Source organism: Podarcis erhardii (assembly GCF_964252035.2).
Source record: "Podarcis erhardii genome assembly, chromosome: 2".
Taxonomy (NCBI): Eukaryota; Metazoa; Chordata; class Lepidosauria; order Squamata; family Lacertidae; genus Podarcis; species Podarcis erhardii.
In genome coordinates this window covers 102,678,971-102,693,535 of record NC_138498.1, presented here as the reverse complement: position 1 = coordinate 102,693,535, position 14,565 = coordinate 102,678,971, and the positions used below count along the sequence as shown (strand labels likewise).

The 14,565-nt window shown below is 42.6% G+C and overlaps 1 protein-coding gene across 2 annotated transcripts in view; it reads left to right on the top strand.

Moving 5' to 3' along the window:
* Positions 1-14,565, top strand: part of SYNPR (synaptoporin) — a 141,641-nt gene that overhangs the window by 113,590 nt on the left and 13,486 nt on the right. For both annotated transcript variants that reach the window (XM_081853882.1, XM_081853883.1), the window contains one exon: positions 2,400-2,524. In XM_081853882.1, the coding sequence (XP_081710008.1) occupies positions 2,400-2,524 (125 nt within the window). The remainder of the gene's footprint in view (positions 1-2,399; positions 2,525-14,565) is intronic.

The following is a 14,565-nucleotide window of genomic DNA, read 5'->3' as shown; positions in this document are numbered from 1 at the left end:
GAACTGCAACAAAAGAATGTTAGTACAGATTTGTAGGGTGCTGTATGGAATTAGCTAGTTTTCTAGTGCTAGGTTTGCTTTGTGTTTGTAGATAGCATATGACATACAATATTTATAATGGCTCAAATAAATAGACTTCGTCCTTGAGCTCTTGTTGGGCCCAACTTCACAAGGTAACAAAAGGAATGTGTCCTCCAAGAAGATTCAGTGAATTGATTCACGTGTAGAAAGCTGCAATATGTTGTCTGGTTTCCAAATCTGCCTATTTAATAGGTTTAGCGCTGCTTGCATTTGTAAATTCAATGCTTGCCTAATACAGGGATAATCAACATGGTGCCCTCCAAATGTTGGACTCCAACTCTCATCACTCTTGACAGGCTGGGGCTGATGGGAGTTGGAGTCCCACAACACTGGGGGAAGAAACAGGGCCGGCCCACCCATAAGGCAAGGTGAAGAACTGCCTCAGGCAGCAGGCCTCCAAGGAATGCATCACATGCTGCTGCCACCATGGTGCATTGCGCTCTTTGGAGGCTGGCTGTGCCTCTTCCTCAGCAGCCCCCCACCAATGCTACCTCTACAGCGGCCTCTTGGCAAATAGGAGTCGCTGCTCATCTCTTCCCACCCTTGTTCCCACCAGTGTAGATCTTTATTCCCCACCCCTTGTTCCTGATGTCAATCTTCACTTACCCTTGTTCCCTGATGGGCAGGGCGCCATTTTGTGGAGAGGTGCCAAAATGTATTGGGCCAGCCCTGGGGGGGAAATCAGAGTTTCTGTAGAAAATAAGCATCAGTACATATACCCAAGCAGCGCATACACTCAACCAGGTGTCTCATCCTGCCCAGAAAATATTTAGCAATGCGTTTGGCACCAGCTTGGCTGCAGGAGTTACCAGAAGGAGGCGTACAAGGTGCCATCCAACCATCTTAGGGACTCTACTCTGGATTTGCGTAGGGTTTACTCCCTAGCCTTTTCTTCTCCCGAAGATATCCAGCAAGGCAGCAGAGGTTTAGGAACGGAGTTTTTGTTCTTCTAGATGAGCTACCTTCCCAGGTTGACAAGCCCCATCTGCCCCTCACTTCCCTCTACAACACGGGCAGAAACTGCCTTCTTGACTGTTGGACCCATTCTTGGTCTTGTCTGCTCAATCCGCCGGAGTCTCTCTTTGCATGCAGGGGAAGTCCCTAACTCACCAAGGGTTTGAGAGCCATTGGCTACCCTCACTTGGTTTAGCCAGCCAGTCGAAACTGCTCCTGGGTGTGGCTGCTGTGGCATGCTGACAACTTCTAGGAGTCACGGGTGAGAGCTGAGTGCAGGGTGGGGACCAAAGGTAGACAAACTACCCATTAAGATACCCTACACGCTGTGGTTTGTATGAACCGGCTGTCAAATTCACTTCTGCTTTGGAATGTCATTGTGTCTCTTTGCATTGATCTATATATACAGATATATAACTGCATGTAACATCTAATAATCCAAAATTACAATTTCGAGTTGTTTGAGGCAGTCTTGCGATGAATTGCTAGCGCTTGGAGCAGGAGGCATTTTCTTTAAGTGTGGCACCTGATTAGGAATGTAAAAATCGATAATGTCTGAAGTATTGTGAGAGGACTTCCTAAATATGGCTCATCATGTTGGAAAAAATCAATGCAAAATGGGCATGTGGAGTCAGCGTGTCCTAAGAGGGGAGCATTAAGGAGGGTTAACCCATAGAGGCAGGCAGGAAGTAGTCACTAAGGATGAAGCCGGCAAAGGATAGGAAACGCCAGTGATGCTTTCGTTTGATGAAACTCTTGTTGGTTTCGTGTGTGTTGGGTTTTTTGTTTTGTTTTGTTTTTTGCTTTTGTTAACTCCCAGTGGTGCCCTCCCAATGTTTTGGGGGGTCCATCTTTAATTATTCCTGCCCATTGCTAATACATGTTGGACCTTACAGTAGTTGGAGTCCAATATTGCCTGGCATGCTGGGTTGCTTTCCTCCAATAACTCATTCTTCTTCAATTGAGAGCATGCAACCCTTTGCTGCGATTCAAAACTACTGTTTCTCTGGGAGGACAAGTCACTGGCTTTTGATTTAACGCTGGTATAGTATCAGTATGAAAATGAAGAATATGCTACAAAAACCCATTAACTTCTGCTTATGGGGGTATTGGTTTTGCTTGTTATTATGCTATCTATTTTTGGTGTTTTTATACAGTAAACTGCCCTGTGGTCTTTGGGTGAAGGGCAGTACAGAAATTTATTAAATAAGTAAAATACCTCTTTCCTCTTCCAGAGGACACCTATAATTGTACTGTCATAACTGCTATTCCACAAATGTTTTCACATGCTAAAATTGCATTGGTAGATGAGCTAAAATTACACACGCATATATATATATGTATGTATGTATTTTCCCCCACAGCTTTTTGCAATCTTTGCATTTGCAACATGTGGCGGCTATTCTGGAGGACTGCGGCTCAGCGTGGACTGTGCAAACAAGACAGAGAGCGACCTCAGCATTGACATAGCCTTTGCCTATCCATTCAGGTAATCTGTTGTAGTTCTTTGCCATTCACATGCAAAGGGGTAGCCGTTGTCTACTGTGGTTCAGTGTAGTGCTTCCTGTAGATAATTGCAGATGACTTCAGGTGATTTCACTTACTGGTGACAAGTTGCTTCTAAGCTGGAACCCTTTAGCACTGCTGAGGCTTTGCTTTCCCACAGTTAGCTGGAAGTGGAATTAACTGAAGACTCCACAGAAGCACTCAGATTAGCTCCAGCTGGTACGTTTGCACCTCACTGACTTCCCTCTGCCAGTAAGTGACTGAGGTCCACCTGGCAAGAATCTAGGATAGCGGCTCTGCAATGCCTGGTGACCTGCCTCTGGAAGCATGTGATATTGTTTCACGCCACTCCAATCTCTGAGTGGTGCAAGATTCCAGGGCTTCCCAGGGTTCGTATTCCCTTTGGGGAATGAGGCACAACAGAGACTGTGGTTTCTTTATGCCATTTGGTTTATTTACGCATATATGCAACCTGAGCCTACGATGGAGGGGCTTCACACCATCAACACCCCCAAAAGGTCTTGTTTCTCCCATAGCCACAGCCTTGGATTCAAACAGAAATCAGACACTGCTCTCAAACTTTGCTCTGACTCTCTCTCCAGCTTCCTGCTTTACGTCTAGGTCACACCACTGCCCCTTTTAACTCTAAACTCAATGCTTTGTCCTTCTGTCTCTGAGTAGAGTGAGGGGCCTCACCCATTTAGGCCTATTTCCTTTGTTTTCTTAATGGCTCATCACCCAGATGATTGCCTGAACACAAGAAGGTAGCCTGGTTTATATTTTGACACTTGCTGGATTCAGGGGTTAGAAGGATCTTGCATACAGCCTACTGTATGCAACGCCCCCCCCCCCAACTTAGAATGCACTTATAAGGCAGTGTTCTTCCCCATGGCCAAGTTTTTTCCTCTAATTTTTAGTCCTGTTCACAAGGCACAGCAATGTTAATGAAAAGTTTCTTTCTGGTAAATAACAACAACAGCAACAACTCCTAATGAGAATAGTGATAGACTCTCGATTTCTCCCGAATTTAATCATTTCTTTTAAAAAGAAACTTTTAATTTTTATAGGAAAATAGTACGATTAAAAAGTGGGGGAAAGATTAGTTGATGGATGTGCTGAACTGGTTACTGGCCACAAAAATGGACTATATCAGAGTCAATAAACTGAAGCTCAATCCAGACAAGACTGAGATGTTTCTATTGGGTGGTTCTTCTGACTGGACAAGTGGTGTAGACCCTACTCTAGATGGGATCACATTCGCTGTGGAAGAGCAGTTTGGGGGTGGGGTGGGGGTCCCCCTAGATCCACTGCTGTCACTTGAGTACCTTCCACTAGCCTTGACTGGTGGCCCAGCTACAACCTTATCTGGATGATGATAACCTGTCTGCCATAACCTAGGCTCTGGTAACTTCAATATTATATTACAATATTATATTGCATTGTGGTTTTCATGGGTTTGCTTTTGAAGACAGGTGAGGTGAGCCAATCATATAACACTGAATCTGGCACAGTTGCATTGGCTGCCTGTATGCTTCTTTTAATCCATAAAGCTCTTTATGGCTCGGGGCCCCAGTATCTTTCAAAGCACCTCGCCCACTATGACCCTACCTGGACCCTTCGGTCTTCATCTGAAGCTCTCCTCCAGGTGCCTCTGACTTCTTTTGGTTGAAGTTCCCTGGCTGTAGAATGCTGTCCCCAGCGAGGTCCACTTGGTGCCATCATGAATGTCTTCCATGTACTAGGTTTAAACATATCTCTTCGCCCAGACATATGACAAATTATGACAAGTTGGCTGATGGCCTACTTGATGGAAAGTTTTTGCTGCTGAAGATTTTTGTCCTTTTTCCCTGCACTACGAAATGGTTTTCTTGACATATGTTGTTTTTGGTTTTGTGTCATTCCTGTTGGGCTCTTGACATTTTGTAGGAAGTGACTAACAAGTTAAATAGATAAATAATTCTCAGAATGTATGTATGCATTGACTAACAAATTGCCTTTTAAAAACATCAGCGCTCCAAAAGATTCAAATATGTCTTGGTTTCATAGCATCTGAGCTAAGCTGTCCTAGAAAGCCTTTTTTAGCCTAGTGATGTGTCTGGTGTGTTTCATAAGCCAGTTTGGGGATGATAAACACCAATGGAAATGAGGGCAAGTGTCCAATGCCAGAAGTTAACAATGAAATATTTTAAAAACCCTGCTGTTAATAAGACATAACACATTCACAGGCAGATGCAATGCAATAAATAAATAAATATGGCTATCAGCATTCCCCATCCCCCTTGCATCTAAACGGTCATGTCCTGCATCTATAAAAAGTCCCCAAACCTAAAAGTAGATTCACAGATATCTATTTCTTTCTATACAAATTCTATTCCAAGAAATGTTTTTAAAGACAGCAACACCATCTGTCTGTAAAATGGCTATTTCCATCAGACATCATTTGCTGTTTTGCTTTTGAGTTCCATTTATGCCTTTATTGATAGTAATGCTGTTCACTAAATAGATCTGAGCAGCTGGCAAACTCGTGAATTGTTGTTAATTTATGAGATATTTATGCCATACTTGTGCTCCACAGACTTGTACTGCCCTTTATTACAAATGTTAATTTCCCCCCCTTTTGCTAACTTTGCTGTTCTGTACAATCTTTCATCTCTTGCTTCTTTTAGTATTCATGAAGCAGCTTTGAAAAATTGAGTTATGCAAATTTATAATTTGATTCTCTTCCAAACTTGTCACATTTCATGAGTGTTCTTCACAGAGGATGGGAGGGAGTTCCACAATAGAAATTGCTATTTAAGATGTTGGTTTATATATGTTATTAGTTTATAATAATAATATATAAGAAAGAAAGCTTGAAAGCCAGCATTATTTGGCTCAGATCAGAAATACATTGCTTATTGAACAGAGGTATGCATGATACTTGCTAGTGCACTCCATCTTTATACTTACCCCTTCTTCCTCCTTTTTTGGTGAGCTGTGATTGAAGTCTTCCTCGGTTAATTAACCATAGTTTCCTGTGAAGTTTGAATCAGGAAACTGTGGTTATCAGCAGGGACAGACATCTTTCACAATATGGTGCCCTGTGTGAGGCTAAAATTTGGAACCCCCAAATGGATCTTCTCAATTATAGATCTTCTTAATTTTGTTCAACTCGGCACCCTGTGAAGGGGAACCAGCCACACCACCCAAAATCTGGTGATGTTACCAGTACTGGAACAAGCCAGAATATTACTGAAGCCAATTTCAAATCATGTAAGAGCCAAGGCTTATTCTCATCGCCATAGTTCTCCAGTTCAGATGTTCTTAGAACTATGGTTAATCAACCCAGGAAGTCTTCAAAAAGAGCACAATGAGAAGGTGGGGAAAGGTAGCATGAGGCTGGAGCATGTGAGTGAAAGACTGCCCCACTACTCTCTTTTTTTTAAGGTTTCTCTTAAACCTACAATCTGGCACTCCTGTTGCCATGATGAAATGTGAGGTTGTGTTTTCTTCAGTATTGTCCATCCTTCATGCTGCCTTGCTTCCGTTGAAATTGCAATACATGCCAGATATAAGGTTGCCCTGTTTGAAGGAAACTTGTAATAGATCTGTTCAAAATTGGGCTAACTGTTGTGATTACGGTAAGTATGGATTCCTGGTGCCCATAGCTGCAAAATACTGAATTTAAAAAGTTAAAGTTAACCTCAAACTGTTGCAATTCTCACAGTTTTATTATTCTGTTAAATCTGATTGTGGTCTCTCTCTCCCCCCCCTCCCCCATCCTCTGTTTGTGCAATGATTCACTGCTTTGAGATTTCAAATTATGCCCACAGCATTATTCAAGGGGAGAGATGCAGGAATACCTATAAATGGTTGTTTATTCAATTGTGTCCAGAAAGAGGAAGGAGGCCTATTATATTGCTCCCTGGATAGTTCCCCTGGGGAAAGATTTTTGAAAGAGAGTCTTGAGACAGGTTTGTTTGTTTTTAACAGTGAGGCGAAAAACTGTTTCTTATTGCTTGACTAGGATAAGTATATTGCATAAAAGGTTTTTATGTTTGCTCTAGGTTCCCAACAGATCACAGTGCCCTGGAGACCACCTATGTTAAAATGTATCTTTCAGCTTGACTATGTCTGAATTTTTGTGATGACCAATGCTTTTTAGCAAATGAATTTAACTAACACAAGGCGTGTGGATATCTTGGCTTATTAAGATAACGAACATCTAGCTGTTGACACCATTAAGAGACCCCTGACCATTTGGTCCAGTCGTGACCAGCTCTGGGGTTGCAGCGCTCATCTCGCTTTATTGGCCGAGGGAGCCTGCGTACAGCTTCCGGGTCATGTGGCCAGCATGACTAAGTCGCTTCTGGCAAGCCAGAGCAGCGCACGGAAACGCCGTTTACCTTCCTGCCGGAGTGGTACCTATTTATCTACTTGCACTTTTGACGTGCTTTCGAACTGCTAGGTTGCCAGGAGCAGGGACCGAACAACGGGAGCTCACCCCGTTGCGGCTATTCAAACCACCGACCTTCTGATTGGCAAGTCCTAGGCTCTGTGGTTTAACCCACAGCGCCACCCGCATCCCACGTTGACACCATTACCTTCATGCAATATAATGTTTCAGAAATAACATCCATCAGTGGGCTTACTTTAAAACCATATTGTTTATTAAAAGATAGTCTGCCACACATTACTGGAAAGCCTTTGTTGTGGTGGTCTTTCTGCAAAATAAAAATAAAAATCCATGTGTTGCGACTACAACTCCCATCATCCCTAGCTAACAGGACCAGTGGTCAGGCATGATGGGAACTGTAGTCCCAAAACAGCTGGAGGGCCAAATTTGGGGGTGCCTGTTGTAAAGCTTGGTTTGGATACCCAAGAGCTAATGGTGCAACAGTAGAATCACACAGAGCAAGGTTTCTGCTTGCTCTGAGTGTAACAATCAATGTTCCATAGTTGAGCAAGAAGACAGTTTCCTCATCAGGAGGAACTTGTGTATATTTCTTTCTGTTCATGTCATGACAAATACTCAAATTTTTGACATTCTGCCATTGGATATAAACCTACATTAGGCCCACTTATATATGCAGATATCCATATCTCTGATATCTTTTTCCTTACACTATGTCCAAGTCCGCTTATTCAAATCAAATCAATCTTTATTACAGTCCAGAGACCCAACAAATCATTACAAAGCAATGCACAATTCATACAGCCTACCTCCAGCTTAAACAAGCATTTTGTTCAAAATGCTTGTTCATTCTTTCTTACACATACACACATTAATGGACACAGGTCCACAGTTTCTTAGGGCCACATAGTCCCATAGGTCTCACATCATCATCATCATTATTATTATTATTATTATTATTATTATTATTATTATTTCTGCAAAGTTGGAATGTCCGTAAGCATTTCATAACCTTGCATTCCAGCACTGACCTCGTGGCTAGCAAGATCTTGTTTCAATGTCCTGAAACTCTACGTTCTTATAGCCAACAGCAATGGTGGTTTCAAAAGTTGTGCACCTTTTGTTTGCCTCGTTTTGTTTTTGTTTACTTGATTTGGAGTGGTGGTGGTGAGTAAAATCGCTATTTCCCCCCTGCAATCCTTTATATTAATTTGATATCTTAGTTGTCCGTCTGCAATCCTGCTAAGAGATTACTCAGAGCTGACTTTGAAAATAGATATATGATTATGATTCAAATGTAACAGAGAGTGCCTTTGCTTGACAGTGCTGGCATCAAAAGGCCTGAGTAAATCACCTCCGTATCTGTTAACTTAGGACCTTCAGCCACTCAGCGCCTTTGTTCAAGAGACAGGTAAGCTTCTTCATGGAAAGAACATCGCAGGTTTTTCCTTCACTGCACCTGGGAGTGAATAAATCTGTTTTTGTGCAGCATTTCTTCACCAGTTCCTCCCTGATTTATGATTACTGGTTGACAGTGGAAGAGTTGAGGGGGTGAGCCCGAAACAAAAGATGCCACGCAGAGAGCCCACGGAGCTTGTACCTGTCATGACTGTCAAACGCTGTGCTGGAAACAAGAAGAAGCTAAAATTTAAAAATTTGGATCTATCGGCGGTATGACTCAGTTCTAGAAGCAGTTGTGTGTTTGTGTCAGTTTTTCTCTTTCTTCATCCTTGAACTTGGTGCAAAAGAAAGGATATCTGCTGTGGCTTGGAAAGCGTTGGAACAAGATGGTGCAGCTGATCATACAGGAAACTGTGACAGATACCGTATTTTGCGCCCTATAAGACGCACCCAACCATAAGACGCACCTAGTTTTTAGAGGAGGAAAACAGGAAAAAAAAATCTGAATCAAATGTTCTTGAAGAGGCTTTGCACGGCTATCCCTGAAGCCAGAACAGCAAGAGGGGTTGCTGCGCAGCAATCCCTCTTGCTGTTCTGGCTTCAGCGATAGCTGCGCAGCCTGCATTCGCTCCATAAGACGCACACACATTTCCCCTTACTTTTTAGGAGGGAAAAGTGCGTCTTATAGAGCGAAAAATACGGTAAATAAACAAATGGCACCTAAACATGAACGAACCAAAAGCCCTTACCTAAGAAGGAATTGATCTAGAAAAGAGCTATTTAGCATCACACTTAACTAAATTTTGCACAGTTGATAAAGTGGAGCTTTTAAATGTACTTCGCCAATGGTAATTTTAAGAGAGCATTCTCTTCCCATTGGCATGTTTTATAAATTATTCTTGCAGAGCTGGGATAGTGAACCTCAGGGCCTCCTGATGTTGCTGGACCACAACTCCCATCATTCCTGACCATTGGACATTCTGGCCAGGGCTGGTGGGAACTGGAGTCCCACAATGACTGGAGGGCCACAAGTTCCCCTTTCCTATTCTAGAGGGATGCACACATAAGGAAAGGCTAACAATCAGAATTTACACTGAGAATTAAGCTGAGATCTGAACTCAGGGCCATGCCCAGAACTGGCCACTGGCCTACACTGGTTCTTGCTTGCTGGGCTGATGAAGCATCCATTCAATTCTATTGTTTTATTTCTTTATTTCAGCCATGTATATTCTGCTAAGCAACATAATTTTTTGTAAGCGATGCACAACGAAGTTGTCCAAGGGACACAAAAGATGAAATCAGTTAAAATCAATCAGAAAATCAAATTCCTTCCCCCCCCTCAACCTCATATAGTAAAAAAATAAAATAATATCTGCTGGGTTCAGTCTACCCAGCACTTTATGCATCTGTGTTCAATAATGCATCAGGACAGCCAGAGATCTGAAGCTCTGCCGATTAATTATACAAACCGCCCTGCCAGGATGGGCAGCGAGGAATAGGTCAGTGCTTTTATGATCAACTTCCACAATTCAGTGTCGCGTTGTGGTCCCAGCAGTGCAGTTTTCTATGTCATTTGGGGCTTTTGTGAATGGATTAGCCTAAGCGGACCTGTTTTCGTTGTGTTTCTCTTTCTAAATTGCTCTCACTCCAGTTGGAAAGGAAACAAGCAAAAAATGTAATGTTCCACCCCGCCGTGCAGAATTTGGGAGAAGTATCCTTCAGGGCACACAAAACTCTCGTCATGACATTTTCAGCAGCTCAGTTCCCCTTTTTTATATTTAATGCGATCTAATGATAGAAAGTAGACCCAAGGCTCCAGCATCTTTCTTAGGAAGGTGAAACTACAAGTGTCTTCATTTAATAGTGATCCCGGTGGTCAAGAAGTTATTACAGGTTTGGGGGGCAGGGATGGGACAAGTCCTAACACAAACTTTGCTGCCTCATGTATAGGACCCATGACCTTGACCTGATTTTCATTGGTGTTTCAAAGGGAGTAGAAAAATAAAATAAGCTTGTTCATTGTGCTGCCAGGGCTGGCAAAACTGCACAGATGCATTGGCTACTTAACATAGAGAGGTTTTCCTCTTCATATATTGTGTGCTGTAGCCTTGTGCTAGAAGATTGCCTGGGAAACCAATTGCCTGAAAGGCTAGCCATTTTGCAGCCTAATGTGAAGGACCCGATGAGCATCCCCATCACTCTGACCAGACAGCAGCTCAATCTTTCCTCCACACTTACAATAATGCAGCATCTTCCGTTGTGCTTGAGGGGCAGCAGGTTAAATTAGGGTCCACAAGTCAAGATATGAACCATACAGACACAGCCCTGTCCTCTGAACACTTGGGCGCCACGCATTACTACCAGCATCTAATGCCTAGGGCAACTGGAACACTCTGCCCAATGGCAGAGCTGGACCGGATTGTCTAGTGGGAAAATGTGACTCTGATTTGCCTGTGTCGCAGACTCGCTTCCCCTGCAGCAGAGAAATTTGTGAGTAGTCACAGAAGAGGTGAATTATATATAGGTCTGCAGGAGTGTACCATGAACCCTATAATCTCCCATTTCATCATCAAATCTCAGCTTTGCTCAACCCTAGTTATTATGGGTGGGGGGAGTAATGTCTAAAATACTTTTTAAATAATAATAATAATAATAATAACAAAATTTTATTTATATCCCGCCCTCTCCAGCTGAAGCTGGGCTCAGAGCGGCTAACAGCATTAAAAATAACACAGTTTACATAAAATCACAATCAATTAATTGAAATACATTCTAAAATCAATTCATTCTAAAATCAATTCAAATTAATGGCAACCACTGGGCTAGAGTTCTATGAGGATTACAGAAGGAGAGGATCAAACTGTGCCTTGGCCAAAGGCCTGGTGGAACAGCTCTGTCTTGCAGTCCCTGTGGAAAGATATCAAGTCCCGCAGGGCCCTAGTCTCTTGTGACAGAGCGTTCCACCAGATCAGGGCCATGGCCGAAAAAGGCCTGGCTCTGGTTGAGGCCAGCCTAACCTCCCTGTGGCCCAGGATCTCCAAGATGTTTTTATTTGAAGACCGTAAGGTCCTCCATATTTATTACAACTCTGCCACGTATTTATTACAACTCTGCTTGCAGTGAGATTGAAAGATTAAATGAATGTGTGACTCAGTGCATTCATTCATTCATTCATTTTTTTATGGTTATACCTCCCCTGTCCCTCCTACCAGAGCCCAGGCTGGCTTATATTACAACTGCCTTAATAACAGAGCACAACTATCACATGGTTAGGATGACACTTTGTTAGAGAAGGGCTGTATCTCCCCAATCTCTGAAGTACTCTCAGAAAAATCATGACCTTCTACAAAGGCCTAGAAAGACCCCAGCCCATTACAAATGGAGATGGGCAGATTTCACCCTTCACTAATTTTTGCAGGATGTAAGAAATCGATCCTTTAGAATATTGGCTCCATTTGTGTTACCCAAAATACATTTATCCATGGTTTGGAAGACTTTAATTTAGTTCTGTGCTCAGTGCAGTGATGGATAGGGTATGTAAATGATTATTCAATCGACATTTCTGACTGATGTTTTTCCCCAGCTCAAAAAAATGGAAAGAAATGTGCAGGTAGGAGGGGATGGGGTTGTATGTTACAGATCAGCTTTTCAAAGCCTGCTGCAAAAATTGTTCTCCATTAATGCATTATACTATGCATTATACCGGAACTTATCAATTATCCTCATTCCACTTCCCCAAATTCCCCAAGCTACCTGTATGGTTTCAGTTTCCACTCTTTTAAAATCCTGAAAGCCTTTGTACTTTGAGAAGAGTGTGGATTCCAGTTCATAAACTTAATTTGTAGAGAGTTTAGAATGCTCGAATCCATTGATTGCTGTTGTGGAAGAGAGATGGAGAGCTTATAAAAAGGAAAATTAATACCTGGATCAAATGCTTAAGGGGGGGAAATGTGCTATCTTTTTTCAGTGGTCCTTGCTTATCTAGTTGGTGCTGATGGTCAGCACACTCATCTTTCAGATCATCCTAATTCTGTACCGACCACAACCCAATTGCACTCATTTGTAAACCTTCTTTACCACCACTGCTCCACTGATGGAACAATCATAATAATGCAATGCTGAATTCCACACAAAACTTAGAAATTGTAGAATCTTACCAATTTTTGTGTGTATCCATTCTCCTAATGGATAGACATTCTCCTAACGGATAGACTTATTTTGTTGTGGAGACAACAGCTATCTCAGCTGGCAAGCTCTTAAGGTTGTGATCCTGTTGACAGTATGGAATGGGCCCTTCTTTAGATAAATTCTAAGCCATTCAGGTCTTTAGAAGTCAAAACTAAAAGCTTGATTTGGGCTTCATGACAAATAGACAGCCAGTGCAGATCTTTGAAAATTAATGACCCCATATAGTCTGGTCTGTTGAAACTCTGGCCACTGCATTTTTGCACCAACTGCAGGCTCCAAACCGTATTCAAGGGCAGCTCCATGTAAAACAAATGACAATGGTCGAAATAGGAGATTACTAGAACATAGGTAACTGCAGTCAGGCTTTCCCCTGTCCCAGGATGGCTGTAACTGGCAAACCAACTAGAGGTAGGATAAATCATTGTTTCTCATTGTCCAAAAGAACTTCCTGGCTTCTTTCTTTAACTCCAGAGGTTGAAGCCATTTTTACATCCTGCTTTGTTGTTGTTTAGTCGTGTCCGACTCTTCATGACCCCATGGACCAGAGCACGCCAGGCACTCCTGTCTTCCACTGCCTCCTGCAGTTTGGTCAAACTCATGCTGGTAGCTTCGAGAACACTGTCCAACCATCTCGTCCTCTGTCGTCCCCTTCTCCTTGTGCCCTCCATCTTTCCCAACATCAGGGTCTTTTCCAGGGAGTCTTCTCTTCTCATGAGGTGGCCAAAGTATTGGAGCCTCAGCTTCAGGATCTGTCCTTCCGGTGAGCACTCAGGGCTGATTTCCTTAAGAATGGATAGATTTGATCTTCTTGCAGTCCGTGGGACTCTCAAGTGTCTCCTCCAGCACCATAATTCAAAAGCATCAATTCTTCGGCAATCAGCTTTCTTTATGGTCCAGCTCTCACTTCCATACATCACTACTGGGAAAACCATAGCTTTAACTATACAGACCTTTGTTGGCAAGGTGATGTCTCTTAAAAAGCAGAGACATCCTGCTACAACCTAGCAAGTCATTATTTTTCTTTATAACTGTGAGAATACATGGTAGAGATTTCAGATTTCTTCCCATGGATATATCCATAATAAGTAAGGAGGAGTTTGCTGCTGAGAACTAGTCTTTGCCAGCCTAATTGGATCCAGCCCACATTTCTCTACAATCTGTGGAAGAACTTGCTGCTGAGATGTAGCATTTGCCCAGCTCAGTTCAACCAAGCCAACATTGTGGGACAGAATTTTTGCTGGAGAGTCAATGTCTACCCAGCTAACATTAAACCCAGGTTTACCTGCTGTTTTCAGAGCACTTTACTAATGAGAACCAGCATTTCCAACCCAAAAATTCCCCCTTCCCCCCCTTTTTTATCAAGGGACTGAGTCAACCTATCCAAAATGCAATTCTCCAGGTGAGGCTTGCCTGTTTTCCCCACCTGTGTAATGAATGCAGGTCTAATCATTCCTAATATGCTAAAGCAGAAACAATAGTGCATTTGTGCCTGTACCAAATGCAACCTTGAGAATACATTCAGACTAATTTTAGCCGATTCATGCTAGCTCCTCTTAATGATGAGAGGGTTTTCTAATTTTTGAAAGCGTAGATGATTTTGATGCATACCAATCAGGATGAGTCTGTCTGCTAACACAGCTTGACTGTCTGCCGGAGGAGCTTTCTCAGGAGAACAGACTATACCTGCTTCTGCCATACACCGAGAGGAGTAATGAGAGAGTGAGGAACAGCAAAGAATAGTTCATCACTGCTATGAATACCTCCAATTACTCCTGCCATTCTGTGTGTCGAGGAGTTTTCTGTTGGGGAAGAATGGGGCAGCCCAAGGGAGGCACAAGCTGCATATTACACACCACCTGCAATTTAAAGCTAGGAGGTTGTCAGGGAGCAATGAATGATGAAAGTTACAGGAAAGTGCCATGCAGTCATGTGCATATTTACCCAAGCTGCATACACACATCATTTTATTCTAGAATCTATGGGGACTCAGTACACAGTCCACAAACAACACAAATCTCTTACATATTTTGCATTCATTAGAA